The sequence below is a fragment of the Elgaria multicarinata genome, chromosome 4 (genome assembly GCF_023053635.1).
Source record: "Elgaria multicarinata webbii isolate HBS135686 ecotype San Diego chromosome 4, rElgMul1.1.pri, whole genome shotgun sequence".
Lineage (NCBI taxonomy): Eukaryota > Metazoa > Chordata > Lepidosauria > Squamata > Anguidae > Elgaria > Elgaria multicarinata.
This window is the reverse complement of record NC_086174.1, coordinates 73,524,230-73,541,801: the sequence shown is the minus strand read 5'-3', so window position 1 is coordinate 73,541,801 and position 17,572 is coordinate 73,524,230. Positions and strand designations below refer to the sequence as shown.

Sequence of the window (17,572 nt, the reverse complement as noted above, 5' to 3'; positions counted from 1 at the left end):
AGGACTGTAATATTTATTTATTTATTTATTTATTTATTACATTTTTATACCGCCCAATAGCCGAAGCTCTCTGGGCGGTTCACAAAAATTAAAACCATGATAAAACAACCAACAGGTTAAAAACACAAATACAAAATACAGTATAAAATACAGTATGTCACACTCTCCCAGCCACAACCTGAAATCCAGAGGGAATTAAAAGTATTTGCTTTGGAATTTGCATTAGCAGGGTCATTTAATTTTTTTTTACTCTAAATTAGCATTTCTTTATAAAGTGCTGGAGCTCTTCTCTTTGCTTCTGCCTTTTGGGGCTTTGGGTCAGGGTGGATACACTGATGCCAAGTCCGATCTACATTAATTTTTTTTAATCTATGGGCAGTTCTCATTTCCATCTCTGGAGATAATTAAAAATAGTTTGTTAGCATAAATCAGGAAATATCTGGTTCAGGCAATGAGACTCTGAGCCTTTTTTTTTTTATCTCTATGCTTCTTTTCCTCCCTCCTCTCTTTCCAGTCACTCCATTTTATTTGTCTTCCACCCAATTACCAGTTCTGTTCCTAGCAGCATTTTAAAATAGTTTCTCAGTGTAAACCAGGAACTGACTTATTCAGACAATTAGATGGTTCTTTCTACACTTTCTGTATATCTATGTGCCTCCTCCCTTTCTAGCCACTTCATTCTATTCCCCTCCTACCTGGATTTCCCCTCTCACCTATTTAACATTCTTTGCAACTGAATGAGGCTGTTTGGGATATTAGTCCCCTTAATGTCTTTTTGTAAGAGTTATCTATGTAAAACCCAGAGTTACCCCAAGTGGTATTTCAGCTTCATGTGCATAGAAGACACAAATTAGTATTAGTAGGAATGATATTTTTATGTCTGTTCATCAGTATCTGGCATGGTTGTCCTTCAGCCTCTCCTCCTCCTTGGTACTGAACAGAAGCACTGCAAACCTGGGACCTTCCTACATGCAAAGCATGCATTCTACCACCAAGCTATGGTATGTCCCTATCCTAATTACCTAGTTGTGACTTTTGAAGTAACATAAGTAAATAAAACATACAATCAAACTCAGCATTCAGATGTGCTGTTCACTCACATTTCTGACAAAAAGCTTCATCAGATCCATCAGGACAGTGCGCTTCTCCATCACAGGCATAGGTGATATCAATACAGCAGCCATCATCACAGAGGAACTGGTAGCGTGAACAAACCCCAACACATCCTGTGACAGGCCAATTCTCAAGTTAGAAGAAAAATGATTCACTAAACTGGGAATCAGAACAGTTGTCAAAAACTGGAAAGGCCAGGAAAGGGGAATTGGTCAGCAGGCAGGATAGCCAATGACAGGATCTGTGCCTTTTGCTGCCGCCAAGCCTATTCAAGTGCAATACAATAAAGTTGTGACTAATTTATTATCCCAGCTAAGTCTTTGTGTCTAATTTGTTAACTTTCCTCACCACCCAAACCCAACTAAGCGCTGCCTATACAATCCCTGTCTGCTTTTGTCTCTGGCCACCTTACTTCCAATGTATACAGTGTTAAGTATATGAAAAGAAATACTTGCTTAGTCATTAAAATTGTGTGTGTATGGCTATCTCAGGGTTAAACAGAGAAAGTCTATCTGTGGGCAATTACCTTGAGATAGAGGCTGTTCTGGGAACCTTGCCAAGATTCTAAGTTAGCCTCATCACAGCTGTATGTAATGTAGATAAGAATTGTGTAGATCTGTATATAGTTTCTCACTTGTGTAAAATGGAACTGATCACTGCTCTCTGATCACTGCTCTATGATCACTGCTCTCTGTGTATGCCTCAGTGTGCTGATCTGAACTGATCTAAATTGAACTGCACAGAAGCCTGAAGGAAATAAACCAGCTCTGCTGTGTAAGACCTGTGTGATGTGTGTTTGTTTCTGAGCACAAACAGAGTTCCAGAAAGAGAAAAGTTCTGGCACAATAACCCAACAAAGGTTATGGGCCCAGTCCAGTCCAGGAAGCCTACGCCAGCCTAACCCAGGCAGAAGAACCAGAACTTGGTGGGAACGGTGCAGTATCAGAACTAGAACCAGGAGTCTGCTAAAACAGAAAACTGTTGATGAAGGAAGACATCAAGCTAAAGCCAGTGCTGCAAAGTGAGGAAAAATCTCAGTCGGCTGACTCTGAGGAGGACTCTGAGCAGGAGGACGGTGAGATACCAATTCCTAAAGCAGAGGGAATGGCAGGAGCTAATATGTCTGGTTTGCATCAATTGTTAGAAAAGCTGAATGACTCTAACTATGCATTATGGTCTTACAAAATGCAAATGTATCTGATTCAGGCTGAACTGTGGTATGTAGTCACAGAGGATCCACCAGATAGAGCAGATCCACAGAATGCTAAATGGTTTAAGGACGATGCAAAAGCAATGGCAGTTATTGCATTAGCTGTGGAAGACTCTCAAATTTCCTTCATTCAGTTTTTGAATACATCAAAAGAGTGCTGGAATGCGCTACAAGCTGTATATCAAAGAGAAACAGCGGGCAGTAAAGTAATTCTAACCCGGAAGCTGTATGGAATGAAGCTGAAACCAGGGGAGTCTATGTCAAACCATTTGAAAAGCATGAGAGAAATCTTCAATCAACTCAGGGCACGAGGGATGGAGTTTACAACTATACACCAAGTCTATGTGATTTTGTCAAGTCTTGATTCATCGTACGACGCGGTTGTCACCATGATGGAAAGTCAAGAGGAGAAAAATTTAACCCTCGAGTATGTAGCTGGAAAACTACTGGAAACCTATGAAAGAAGACAAGCTTCAAAACAACAGAGCCTTAAACTTCCTGTGGCTGAATTTCAACAAAGCCATAAATCTTCTGATGTGGTGGTTGCATTAAAGGCAAGGAAATGCTTTAATTGTGGTTCCACAGAACACTTAAGGCGGGATTGCAACAAGAAGAAGAAAAAGCTGTTGACAGCAAAGTGGAGAGAAGAGAACAACATGAATGAAGCTGAATCAACAAAGAAGTGTCTTCTAGCAAGAGTCAAAGAAACAATGAATCCTTGGTTTTTGGACTCTGGGGCTTCAATAAGTATGGCAAAAGACAAACTTTCATTTGTAACCTTGGAAACTTCTACTTCAAAGCAAAAGTGTGTTACCCTTGCAAATGGAACAAAAATCCAGATATGTGGTGTGGGTAATGTATATTTTGATTGTCTGGGAGTTGAACTACAAAGTGTTTTATATGTACCAGAATTAGAAACAAACCTTCTAAGTGTGTTTCAGTTAACAGAAATGGGGTATGAGGTTTGTTTTACTGAAGAAAATTGTACTATAAAACAGGGAAACAAGGTGTGTGTGCAGGGAATAATGAAAGAATCTTTGTATGTAATTAATACTTGTACAGAAAATGAAGTTGTAGCCAGCAAAGTCACAACAAAAACAATAGCCAATTGCAAACCACACCAAGAGTGCATCCATTTAACTCATAAAAGGTTTGGTCACGCTAACTATAAAACAATTTCTAAGATTCCAGAATTGTGTGAAGGGGTGAAAATCAAACCATGTTCTAACTATGTAGAATGTAATGTATGCAGTGAAACCAAGTGTCATAAGTCAAACATTCCAAAACATAGTGAGAGAACAACAAAAAGAATTTTTGAATTAATACATGCAGATCTTGCAGGTCCTTTTGAGACAAGTCAAGGAGGAAACAGATTTTTCTTGTCTATTGTTGATGATTACAGTAGATTTGGATTTGTGTATGTGTTAAAACAGAAGAGTGAAACTTTTGGAAAGTTTAAAGCGTTTGTTAAGTGGAGTAAAAATAGATTTAAAGAACCTATAGCTAATCTAAGAACGGACCGGGGAGGTGAATTTCTTAGCAACCAATTTAAAAAATTCCTCAGTGATGAGGGTATACAACATGACCTTACTGCTCCATATTCACCATTTCAAAATGGAGTTGCAGAAAGGAAAAACAGAACCTTGCAGAACATGTTAAGAGCTCTATTGAAAGAGTCAGGATTGTCTAACCTGTTCTGGGCAGAAGCTTTGTCCACCTCAAATTATTTGTTAAACAGGCTTTACCACTCTGTACATGAAAAAACCCCATATGAAATGTTTTACAAAAGAAAACCTAGAGTGTCACATATAAGGGTTTTTGGAAGTAAATGTTTTGCTCATGTTCAGAAAGAAAACAGACCAGGAAAGCTAGCTCAAAGAGGTTTGGAATGTAAACTGTTGGGATATGATACACAAACAAAAGGCTATCGTTTGTGGTCTCCATATCACAAAAGTGTAATTGTGAGCAGAGATGTAGTTTTTCATGAACAAATGCAGGAAACAAAACAGTATGTAAGTTTGCCTGTAGAAAAGAAAGTTGTAGAAACAGAAGAAATTCCTGAACAATCTCAGCAAGAGAGGGAGGGGGAAGAAACTGTGAAGGAGGAAACTGTGCCTGTAACTATGCCAAAGCGACCAGTAAGGGAACGCAAAGCTCCAATTCGTTATTCAGATGAATACCAAAGCAAACAGGTTTCTCATAGAGCTTTACTAATAGCCTATGAACCTACTTCATTTGAGGAAATTCAGGAAATGGAACCTACAGAAGCTCAGGGCTGGCATGAAGCAATGTCAGAGGAAATCAGAGAAATGAAAAAAATGAAACGTGGGAGCTAGTACCTTTACCCGAAGGTTGTAAAGCCATAACCTGTAAATGGGTATACAAGAAAACAAAATTGTGTAGCAACCTCTAGTGCAGAAGCAGAATATATCAGCTTATCTCTGGCTTGTAATGAGATTGAGTGGTATAAACAATTATTTGCTGATCTAAGGTTGGAAATTGAGACACCAGTAACCATATTTGAGGATAATCAGGCATGTATTAGTATGGCTACATCTGAAAAGTGTAAACCAAGAACTAAACATGTGGATGTTCGTTATTCTCATGTGAAAGATATAATTCAGAAGGGCTGGATTAAGCTTGAATATTGTCCATCTGAAATGATGTTGGCTGATTTATTCACAAAACCAGTATCAATGGTAAAACACAAAGAGATGCTTTTAAAGCTGGGTCTCAGATTGTAACACAATTTAAACAACATGCGCAAGAGGAGGACTGTTAAGTATATGAAAAGAAATACTTGCTTAGTCATTAAAATTGTGTGTGTATGGCTATCTCAGGGTTAAACAGAGAAAGTCTATCTGTGGGCAATTACCTTGAGATAGAGGCTGTTCTGGGAACCTTGCCAAGATTCTAAGTTAGCCTCATCACAGCTGTATGTAATGTAGATAAGAATTGTGTAGATCTGTATATAGTTTCTCACTTGTGTAAAATGGAACTGATCACTGCTCTCTGATCACTGCTCTATGATCACTGCTCTCTGTGTATGCCTCAGTGTGCTGATCTGAACTGATCTAAATTGAACTGCACAGAAGCCTGAAGGAAATAAACCAGCTCTGCTGTGTAAGACCTGTGTGATGTGTGTTTGTTTCTGAGCACAAACAGAGTTCCAGAAAGAGAAAAGTTCTGGCACAATAACCCAACATACAGAACATATAGTATCATGGTTTTAAACATTGTCCTATGCAATCTCATTCCCACCTACATTTGAAAGCACTTGACATACCCCGTGCTGTTGTAAGAAACTGTTTCAACTGTTTTCTCACCTAACCTGGAGTGAACCATTGGAAGTACTGTCACCGAGACATTATCCGAACTCCTTTGGCCAGCAGTGTCAGTCACAGTCAACTGCATCATGTATTTACCTTCTTGCAAATGGGAGAGCTTCAGCGTTCCTGGTTGAGGTACCTGATCCAAAGATATTTGACAGGATATTAATTGACAGAGTCCTATCCCTCATACCTGAGCTATCAAGTTCTCTTTAGCATAGTCATAAACTTAAGTGAAGAATAAGAAATATATTAAATAGCTTGTTTGAATGCCTACGGACTGTTGTTGGACAAGATAAACACCCATGCTTTGATAGGGAGTAGGAAAAGTTCACAATTGAGACGCAAAGGCCTAGCTGATAAAGTGAGGACAGACTATGAGGAAAGGAGTTGGAAGCAGGGAGATGTGGTAGTGTATACATGTCATGAGCTGCAGCATAGCAGACTAGTGCTCTCTTAGCGGCAAGGTCGGGTATGGCAAATGTAAGCTACAGTACACACCCAGAAAGAGAAACATTTCACCATGAGAAGTGCTGTGGTATCCTAAAAGTGGGAAGAGTTTCAAATTCTCCAGGACTTCGATCAAGTTGTTAAAAAAAGAAAAGAAAAACAATCCAATGATCACAAAGAGATCACAAAGAGAAATTCAACAAGAAGGTGCTCTACTGGTGTATTTCAACTTAATCATTCTTAATGGATATTAAACATCATCAGCAGGGGGCTAAATAATAAACCTAAGCAGTAGGATGCCTTATATGATTGTAGTAAATACAAATACATTCCCATTTCCATCATCTATGATCTGATTTTTTTGTAAGCTACAGTAAATTCCCCATCTCCTTGATGTTCATCTATAGTCATAAAATAATATTAAGTGTAAATTACCAGAAAAATTACTGTGGTCTTGGAGGATTTAAAACATTCACATTTGAATGTGACTACATTTGTTAGAATGTATGGGCTTTTGAGCCTGATAGTTTTTCTTACCTTATCAGTACTACCGAGTAGATTCAAATAGTCTACTCTAAAGTGATGTGCTCAAAAAAGAAAACAAAGGGAGAAAGTGCATGTGTCTTTGGCAATAGAACAGAATGCCTCTGATGATGGTGGGCTCTCATTTAATGGAGGAACTGAAGCAGAGGCTAAACAGCCATCTGTCAGGAATGCTTTTCACTTCATTCTGTATTGCAGGGCCTTCACTGAACAGGATATTGGGCTACATTCATAGCCTATTTGATCCCAAGGGCCACATGTAATGTTGGTTTAATATGGGGGTGCACAAACACATACACACATGTACATATACACAAAAGCACACAAACACGCAAATGTGTTTGTGTGTGGACATACACACACATATCCCAGCGATCCTGATACAGACTGATCTTCCTCACTGCTAGCAGCATCAGAGAAAGAGTGATCTATACAAGGATCCCTTAGGATGGGGAGAGACTTTTCCCCACTGCTTCCCACAGTGATCCTGATCCTGATTACTCTTTCTTCGCTGGTAGCAGAGGTGGAAAAAGAGCAATCCGTATGAGGCTCTCTGGGGGAACAAGTGGAGCATAAAATTAGTGGTGGTGGGGAATTCAGTAGAGGTACTGGGTCAGGAGCACATGGGGGGCGGGGGCGTGCAATCAAAGCCTTGGGGTCTGCATGTGGCCCATATGTTGTGCACCCTTTGACTAGGTGATCTCCAGTGACCCTTTCAACTCTATGATTCTAGTAAAATGTACAACTGCAAAGAGGAATGCCCTCAATGTTTCTTTCCCTTTCCCTTCTTGCTGTAAGCAAATCATGGAATTACATTGCTTTTTCTGTTATAGGATGGTACTAGAAAGTTAATTTCCTGAATCTCTACCTATAAAGCAGAAAGTATGTGTGTCACATATGTCCCAAAATGTTTACCCACGTCCACATATGGTACTGCCTTAATGCTACTTTAAGATGTGGATCCGCTTCCCTACTATATGTTATTCAGATATCTGGGCAATGCTGGGTATATTTTGAAAACATATTTTTAGGTTTGCATCTTTTTTAGTGGGTAGAAAGGGTGTTGTGTGTCCTGACTGATTTTGAAGTTTAGATGGCTGCTCTGGCCAAGGCATGATGGGAAGTGTAGGCTTTTCAAGTAAAACAAAAAATGTGGTTTATCACAAAGCTCTAATTTAAAATACAGTTCTTATTAACACAATTTTCCATTTATTCTAACAAAACAATTTACTAACTCAACCAAACTAAAAAAACAACCAACCTAAAGATGAATAAGTTGCATAGAAATTTATTATATATCAAATAAATGTTATAAACATTATTCACAGACCTGAGCAACACCAGGCATATCAGCTAGTGTAGTAATAAAATGCCATTTGATGTAGAGTTAAATTGGTTCATACACATGAAAGCCATTTAACAAGCAAGCTCTCCCTTACTCCAGCCAATTGTCACCCTGCCTAAATAAGCACTGCATTTTCTTTGAACAAGGTAGTGAGGACAATTTGATAACCTCAATTTCTCCTCATTCTATTTCTTCAGAATTAAGGTGACTTGAGCCTTTTATCTTCTTCAAACACACAGTTCTGTTCACCATTGTTCCTCTGGACAAGATATATTCAGTAACTAGTTAACATATGGTATTTGAGCCATCAACATTATGATGAACAAATATAATCAGTAATTGACCCAATTCTGGGAAATAAAATTAGCAGATGCAATGAAAACAATAATAGCAATCCATAGTGTTACACACTATGGGCTCATCTACACCAAGCAGGATATTCCACTATGAAAGCAGTATGAAAACAGTATATAAAAGGCAGGAGCCACACTACTACTTTATAACGGTATTGAAGTGCACTGACAACTGTTGCACTGACACATCTACACCAAGCAGGATATAACACTATGAAAGTGGTATGAAAGCAGTGTGTGGTATGTGTCAATGGGCCCCAACAGTTGTCAGTGCACTTCAATGCTGCTATAAAGCAGAAGTGTGGCTCCTGCCTTTTATATACTGCTTTCATAGTGGAATATCCTGCTTGTAGATGAGCCCAAGGTTTATGTTCTGGCTTCTATGAAGTCAACCATTCTCTATGTCAGGTATGGGCAACTTGTAGCCCTCCAGACATTTTCACCTGCAAGTCCCATCAGCCCTACCCAGCATTGCCCAACCCTACTCTTTATGCACAAAGAGCCGCCATTGTATGCATGGAGCATTTATTTATTTTATTACATTTATATACCACCCCACAGCCGAAGCTCTCTGGGCGGTTTACTTATGAGCATTCTACTGCTCATAAGAACATTAGAAGAGCCCTGTTGGATGAAACCACAAATCTGTCTAGTCTGACATCCTTTTCCCCACAAAAACCAACCAGTTGATTCTGGGAAGCCAAAAAGCAGAACATGAGCGCAAAACACTTCTCCTGTCCTGCTGTTGCTTCTCAACAGCTGGGATCTGAACCAGCCTCTGACCCTGAAGATTGCATATAGCTATCATGAATAGTAGTAGCCCCGACAGACATCCCCCATTAATTTGCGTAATCCCCTTTTCAAGCCATCCAAGTTAGTGGCCACCGCCATGTCTTGTGGCAGGAAATTCTATAAAATAATGGCATGCTGCATGAAGAAGTACTTCCTTTTCTCTGTCCTGAATCTCCTGACAACCAGCTTCAGGAGATGCCCCCTGGTTCTAGTATTATGAGAGAGGGAGAAAAATGTCTCCCTATTCACTTACTCCACACCATGCCCAATCGTGCCCCCCACTTGCCTTCTTTCTATGCTAAAAAGCACCAAGCATTGCAGCCTTCCCTCATAGGGGAGTTGCTCCAAGCCCTTGACCATTTTGGTTGTGGAAGATGTAGAAGAAAACAGGGATATCCACAATCAATGCAGAACTCCCCCTGTATATCAAAGCTGCTTGTACACAGCAATTCACAGCTTTGTTTAATCCATATTTTCATCCAGCTGGACTAAATCCTTAAAAAACAAACAAACCCTAACATAGATACAATAGCAGATTTTTTTTTAATGTGAAAAAACCCTAACTACAAAGTGAACAGCTCTTATTTCAATTTTGACAGCAGTCATCAAATTTTATAGATAGTAATTTAATTTGCAAGAAGAACGTCTAATAAAACAGCTATGCAAGTTACCATATGAAACAGCTGTGCAGTGTTAATACATTTAAAACTTGATCTTGGGAATTGTTGTGTTACAAGATAATTGATTTAAACATTAGACTTATTGATCATGGTACAACAGTAGAAATTATGACATTTCACTGGTGCTGCAAGAACATTGCACCTACACCACAGATAAATCTTCATCAAGAGTATGACCCAGAGATTGCCAGAGCTTTTGATTTCTTATGCTAACAGCTGCATCTTATGGAAAGTTTAAAGAGTAGCTTATGATGCTGTGAAAGGAAGTTCCTGTTCGGTCAAGAAAAGCCCCTTTCTGCATGTATGATCTCTCATGCATGTGTAGTATAAACATTTAACTGAAGGTAATTCAGTAATTACTACGCAGATACAGTTCCAGTTACATGTGTAGGATGAACAATGAGTCATTCCCTAAATTCAACAAGTGACGAGATGTTTGAAAGATATCCCCATAAATAAAATATATCCTTTGCATATTTTTGTTATGCACAAGGCAAAATATAGTCCTCTAATCAATATATTCCCAATTTAAATAGATCAATTAGTTTTTAATAATATATTTGCTAAATGAGCCCTTTGGTTAAACCATTACTCCACAATTCCTCCCTATACTTAGGAAGCATGAGTTCTGAAGCTTTATCTGAACAAAATAATCATTTTTCAGAAGTAGCAGGTATGAGAAAATAATACGACAGTGCAATCCTATGCATGTCCACTCAGAAGTAAGTGCCACTGCATTCAATAGCGCTTACTCCTAGGTAAATGAGTACAGGCTGGTTTCAGCCTGAATCTATAATAAATATATCTGGTTTTTTTATTATGCAGCAAAATGTTGTGAACAAATTAGAACTTCAGGGATTATTAAGCAATCCACACTTCCTGGAAATATATCTTCAGGCTTACTAGGGCTCACAGTAGTGTTTTTAACTATAACATAGTTCTGATTTTACCATATAATTTTCAATATACTACACAGTGATGGCGATAGGTCATGTCCTAGTAAGATTGTCTTCCAGAGTTAGAGACTTCAATGGTGGATCCGCAGATGACTATGGAGGCCGATCCTGGATCCACACAGCCTCCCAGTGAGGACACAGGTTTCCAGATGGAAGACAATCATGAAGAGAATTTGCTTGACGTGCTTTCTGCTCAGCTCGTTTATCCCTTGTCTTCTCTTCTTCAAAAACTACAGCTCCTTTGGTAACATACTACTACATAGTAACATAATTGGGAAGGGGGCCACAGCTGAGTACATGCTTTACAGCAGAAGGATCCAGGCTCAATCATTGGAATCTTCAGTTAAAAGGATCAGATAACAGGTGGTAAGATTGCCCTTTGCCTGAATCCCTGGAAAACCTCTGCAAATCAGAGTACATTAGATATACTGGGCTGGATGGACTAAAGGTCTGCCCTTGTATAAGGCCGTTTCCTATGTAGTATATATATAGTAACCCAATCTTCTCACAAATACAGGTTTGGGGAAATAAAGTATAAGCTAAACAGGCAACATACCATAAAGCATTTCATTTTTCTTTAATGTGGATGCACTCTAAAAAGTCATATTGCTATTTCTACAATGCCAACACCAAATTCAGGAAATAATTAACTCGCACTGCAAAGCTTTATGTACCTTCATATCAACTGAAGGGGCACCTTGAAGCATCGTCCAGTCATACTGTATGATTCCATGGTCGTCTATACTTTCTCGTCCATCCAGAATCACCCAGTCAACAGGCAACTGAAGGATAAGGTCTTTTCCTGCTTTGCTGATGGGAGGTTCATCAATTTCTAAATAAAATAACATAGGTATTATTTTATGTAAACTGCCCAGAGAGCTTCAGCTATGGGGTGGTATAAAAATGTAATAAATAGTAGAAATGTAAATAATAATAATAATAATAATAATTTAATTATTGTTGGAAAACAGAGTATACCTTTATTCAAAGTTGAGGTTGTTGCTGATGTTTGAATGATGCATTTTTATTGCTTTGATCTACCTTTTAAAATTAGAAAAACACAGCCCAACAACAAAATATTTAAAAAATTGATCTTGTAAAGGTTCAAGATTCTAAGATTAAGGACCCTGGTTTCTAAATTAGAGCATGGGACTTCAATGCAGGCTTGAATCGTGGAACCTCTTTGGCTCAGTTTTACCCTGGTGATCCGTCATTTGCCCCACCAGTCACAGTGACCACAGCTGCTACTGTCAAGGCCACTGTGATGGCGGGCATATGCTTGCGGCTGTTATATTACGCTGCCCACCCACCGATATTACTAAATGCTGGGACTTAACCCGGTCCATTTTGAAGAGCATTTTGAGCATATGCAAAGTGCCTGTCCCTGCCAGGTCAGAGAGTGTTACTCCTAGCCCTCCCCCTCAGCATTAAAGAAGTTAACCAAACTCCTGCACCGGCAGCGGAGAAGGCCGGGGTGAAAATCCCTTCTTACCCAGGGCCGGCGGGGGCCTGCTCGGTTCCAGGCAGTAGCTGTTGTAGCCGCGCTGCGGGGAGAAGAGGCAGACGGCGCGGCCGCGGTACGTGCAGTTGAAGAGGTAGCAACGGAACGAGGCGAGCGGCGGCGGCGGAGGCTGTTGCTGCTGCAAGACGGCCAGGGTGCAGCGCGCTTCGGCGCAGCAGGCGTCCAGGCATTGCCGCGGGCCTTCCACCGGGCCCGGCGAGCCCAAGAACGTGGCACCCGCCGCGATGGAGTCCTTGGTGCGGATGATGGAGTCGGGCCTGGCCGAGAAAAAGCTCCCGCCGCCACTCAACGGCCCTTCGCCTCCCCCGCGGCAGCGCCCCGCCGCCTCGGCCCGCTCGTTGCCGCGGCCGCCGGAGGGATCCTGCTCCTGCTGCAGCTGGTGGCGGAACTCCTCCAGCAGCGACTCCACGCCCGACACCGCCGGAGACCTTCGCTCGGCAGACCGCGACCTCGGCGCCGCCAGCAGCAGCAGCAGCAGCAGCAGCGGCCGAAGGGGAAGGAGGCTGCCCGGCGGCCCGGGCACCTGCGCAGCCATGGCGCCCAGTCGAGGGCAGCCAGCGGGGAGCGAGAGAACGACGACGGCGATGCTGACGAGGAGGGAGCGAGCCGAGCGGGGACGGCAGAGCAGGCGGAAAGCCCCGCCGCTACCACAGCCGACCAGGAGGCGGAGGAAGAGCAGGTGGGGACGGCGGCGGGCGCGCCATCGTGGCCCCTCCCTGGACCTAGCAGCCGGGGACGCTGCGGGAACGAGCCGGCTCCAGTCAGCACCACCGAGCGCCGAACAGTTCCCAGGCGGAGGCCCCGCCCGCGCCTTTCCGCCGGCTCTCGCTGCCACCCATGCGAAGGGGCGGGACCCCCGCAAAACCCGCCCCGCGGCTGGCGCGCCCGCGTGGTCGGCGCCCTTTCCGCAGGCGCGCGCCGCTGCTGAAGGATGTGATGGTGTGGAAACGGCCCCAGGGGGCGCGCCGGATGGAGGGGCGTTCGGCAGCAGCGCTTCTGCCGGGATTGAGCAGGTGTGGTGATGCAAGCACTGCAGCCTGTAGAGGAGATTGCCAAGTAGGAAACCGAAACCCAGAGCCAGCTATAAATGGAAGTTGATGAAAATGACAGATAGGCAGGGCCGGCGCAAGGCATTCTGCTGCCTGAGGCAGAGGACACGATGGAGCCATCTCGCATTCCAAGTACAAAATCAGTCCGGAGTGGCAGATGAATATCAATCCTAATGACGAGCCAATGTCCTCCAATGGATCCGAAGGCAGCAGACTAACTTAAGGGATGCAGAGTAGGCTGCAAGGCACACAGCTCTCCTCAAACACCTTGCTGCTGCCCGTCAATGACTGCTTGAGGCACCAGCCTCACCCTGCCTAATTGTAGGACTGGCCTTGGAGATGGGATCGGTGCGTGGGTTGAGTGTCCTATTATCCCAAACTGATACTGGGCTTCCCCTAACCTGGTGCCCTCTAGATGTGCTGGTCTGCAACCCCCACAATACCCTTAACTCCCAGTAATTTATTCTGGCTACTAATTACAGAAGCTGCAGTCCAACACAGACCCAAAGAAAACCAATCCGTTGATTTTCAGGTACACATAGATCAGTAGGTGTGAGAGGTAATTAACCATGGCATAATTGGCTGTTTTTATGCCACTATTATGTGACAGTGTATGTGGGTGGTGTACAATTCAGCCTTCTCCAACCTGGTGCCTTCCAGATATGTTGGACTGCATAAATTAACTTTAAATTAATTTTTAAAAAACTTTCCCTTGAGTAATCCGCATTTATTATTATTATTATTATTTATTTATATAGCACCATCAATGTACATGCTGCTGTACAGAGTAAAACAGTAAATAGCAAGACCCTGCCGCATAGGCTTACATTCTAATAAAACCATAATAAAACAATTAAGGAGGGGAAGAGAAAGCAAACAGGCACAGGGTAGGGTAAACAGGCACTGGGTAGGGTAAAACTAACAGTATAAAGTCAGAACAAAATCAAGTTTTAAAAGCTTTAGGAAAAAGAAAAGTTTTTAGCTGAGCTTTAAAAGCTGCGGTTGAACTTGTAGTTCTCAAATGTTCTGGAAGAGCGTTCCAGGCATAAGGGGCAGCAGAAGAAAATGGATGAAGCCGAGCAAGGGAAGTAGAGACCCTTGGGCAGGCGAGAAACATGGCATCAGAGGAGCGAAGAGCACGAGCGGGGCGATAGTGTGAGATGAGAGAGGAGAGATAGGAAGGAGGTAGACAGTGAAAAGCTTTGTAGGTCAACAGGAGAAGTTTATATTGGATTCTGAAGTGAATTGGAAGCCAATGAAGAGATTTCAGAAGTGGAGTTACATGGTCAGAGCGGCAAGCCAAGAAGATGATCTTAGCAGCAGAGTGGTGAACAGAAACCAACGGACTGATGTGAGAAGAAGGAAGGCCGGTGAGAAGAAGGTTGCAGTAGACTAACCGAGAAATAACCAATGCATGAACAAGAGTCTTGGCAGAAGAGACAGACAAAAATGATCGAATCCTGGCAATATTATACAGGAAAAAACGACAAGATTTAGCTACTGCCTCAATATGAGGAATAAAGGAGAGCGAGGAATCAAATATAAAGCCAAGACTATGAGCTTCCGTGACTGGAGTAAGCGTAACATCATTGACAGTAAGAGAGAATGAGAGATGAGGAGAAGGTTTAGGAGGAAAAACAAGCAATTCAGTCTTTGCCATATTAAGTTTCAAACGAGGATGAAGCAACCAACCTGAGATATCTGAAAGACATGCCGAGATACGATCGTGAACATCAGGAGAAAGATCCGGAGAAGAAAGATATAATTGTGTATCATCGGCATACAGATGATATTGGAGGCCATGAGATTGAATAAGATTACCCAAGGGCAACATGTATAAAGAAAACAACAACGGACCAAGCACTGAGCCTTGCAGAACCCCTACTGAAAGGGGAAAAGAAGAAGACGTGCTGCCATTAGCCAACCCGCTAGATAGGAAGCAAACCACTTATAGACAGAGCCACAAAATCCAAGGTCATGAAGGGAATCTAAAAGAAGATCATGATCAACCGTGTCAAAGGCTGCAGTTAGATCAAGGAGAATTAGAACGGAATAATGGCCTTTAGACTTGGCAGTAAGAAAATCATTGGTAATCTTAGTAAGGGCTGTTTCAGTGGAATGCAAATGACGGAATCCAGATTGAAAAGGATCTAGAGCAGAGTTACTAGAAAGAAAATCAAGACAACGAGAGTAGACCACACGCTCCAGGATCTTTGAAACAAACGGCAACAAAGGGACAGGTCGGTAGTCAGACAGAGATAGCCTATCAAGAGTAGGTTTCTTGAGAATAGGAGAGACTGTAGCATGTTTAAAAGCAGAAGGAAATGAACCAGAGGACAGAGAAAGATTAATAATATGAAGCAAGGAAGGGAGGATAGCAGGGATAAGATTAATAAAGACGCGAGAAGGAATCGGATCACGAAAACAAGTGGAAGGCTTCGAAGAGCGCAGTATTGTAGACAGTTCATCAGCTGAGACCGAAGGAAACACAGAGAAATTTGTAGGAGGAACTGACAGATGAGGAACAGGAACTGGAAGAGGAGCAGAGCTGGCCAGATCAGAGCGAATAGTTTGAATTTTAGCATTGAAAAAAGAGGCAAAGTTATTAGCAGACAGAGAGGCGGGGAGAGATGGCGGATTAGGCTTCAGAAGAGAATTGAAGGACGCAAAGAGCCGCTGAGGATGCCTAGCATTTGACTGGATCAACGTTGAGTAATACTGCTGTTTGGCCAATGAAATGACAGAAGAGAAAGAGGAGAGTACAAATTTGTAATGGACAAAGTCCGCCCAGTCCCTGGTCCTGCGCCAAAGGCGTTCAGCTGTCCGGGAACAAGAGCGAAGGTAGCGGAGGAAAGAGGTGAGCCACGGTTGGGGTTGAGAAGGGCGAACTATCCGAGTTGTAGATGGAGCAAGATTATCAAGAGTTGAAGATAAGGAGGAATTAAAGAAGGAGACAGCTGAGTTCAAGGAGACAGCCGAAAAGACAGAAGGAAGAGAGGAGGCTAGATTTTGGATCCAATCCAGTATTGTTGTTAGGATTACTGAGGCAATGTATGTGAAGCACTTAAATATAATATAAATGCTAAGTTATGATTATTATGTTTATGAGCTATATGATAATGTGCTGTAAATCTGACCTATTCCGTGTGGCAAAAATTGAACTATGTCTCTGGTTATATTACTTTTGGAGCCCTCTTATTGGTTTAAATAGGTATCTTGAATACAAAACTCACGTCTTTTTCCCTAGAATGTATATTGAAACAATTCACACATATTCTCTGCTTTGCTTTAAACCTAAATAAATCTTCTTGCCAGACACTCAGGAATCTGATAAACAAATTAGTGAAATCTCCAAGGATCTGTCAGCATTCTCGATGATTCAATTAATTTTGTTAATCCTGTTGTAAATGGATCCAGCCAGTTCAAGTCCTAACATATTCCATGACTGAGCTGCCATATTAGACAAGTTCATGGCTCATTAAAAATGCCAGAGGTTTCCACAGAGAGATCATATGCCGATCTGAGATTATGACATCACAACATTATTAGAAAAAGGTATAAGGGCACAATCCTATGCATTTGCAACTCGTAGCATATCCCAGCCAGCTGGGATGTCACAATCATAAATGTGAAAAGTGTGTAAGCATCATCGCAAAGTGTAAAAATGTGTCAGCACTCTCTTGACCTATGTCAGTGCTGCTTCACAGGTAATACAACTTTTTTTTTTACTAGAACTTGGACTGTAATAATTGAACTCCATAATTAAAACAATCATTCTAGTCTAGGAGGAAAGGGCATGGTTTTCTGAATGCAATTTTAAATTGTATGCTATTAAACTCTTAAGCAGGAACTACTATAAAGAGAGTAATTGTCGGTTTTATTCAGAAGGTGGCAGCATTTTACAATATATTGATATATTTCTTGCATTATGTTTATTATCACATGTATTTAGATGTCCATCTCATCATGTTCCCATATTAATTAATTCTTGGTTGATATTGTAGAATGAGTTAAACATATACATAAGCTTATTAAGAGCTCAGTGATTATTTTCATTTTTCTGGCCCAAAGATCAAGTTTCACCAAAAAGGCTTCAAAAGTGAATAAAAATGGAGGACAAACGTTTCGAAATGTCATTCATGTTAGTCATTATGCTTTCAAGTATCATAGTTGGGCATGATCCACTGGCATGCCAGTTTTAGCTCTTCGTAAAAATATTGCTGCTATACT

The 17,572-nt window shown here is 41.7% G+C and overlaps 1 protein-coding gene across 1 annotated transcript in view; it reads right to left on the bottom strand.

Moving 5' to 3' along the window:
* The window catches only part of LRP11 (LDL receptor related protein 11), a 28,791-nt gene extending 15,963 nt beyond the window's left edge, over positions 1-12,828 (bottom strand). The window contains exons 1-4 of the mRNA XM_063125437.1: positions 12,264-12,828; positions 11,446-11,603; positions 5,650-5,791; positions 1,101-1,226 (exon numbers count right to left, since the gene is read on the bottom strand). Coding sequence (XP_062981507.1) covers positions 1,101-1,226; positions 5,650-5,791; positions 11,446-11,603; positions 12,264-12,828 — 991 coding nt within the window. The remainder of the gene's footprint in view (positions 1-1,100; positions 1,227-5,649; positions 5,792-11,445; positions 11,604-12,263) is intronic.
* Positions 12,829-17,572: the final 4,744 nt, after the last annotated feature.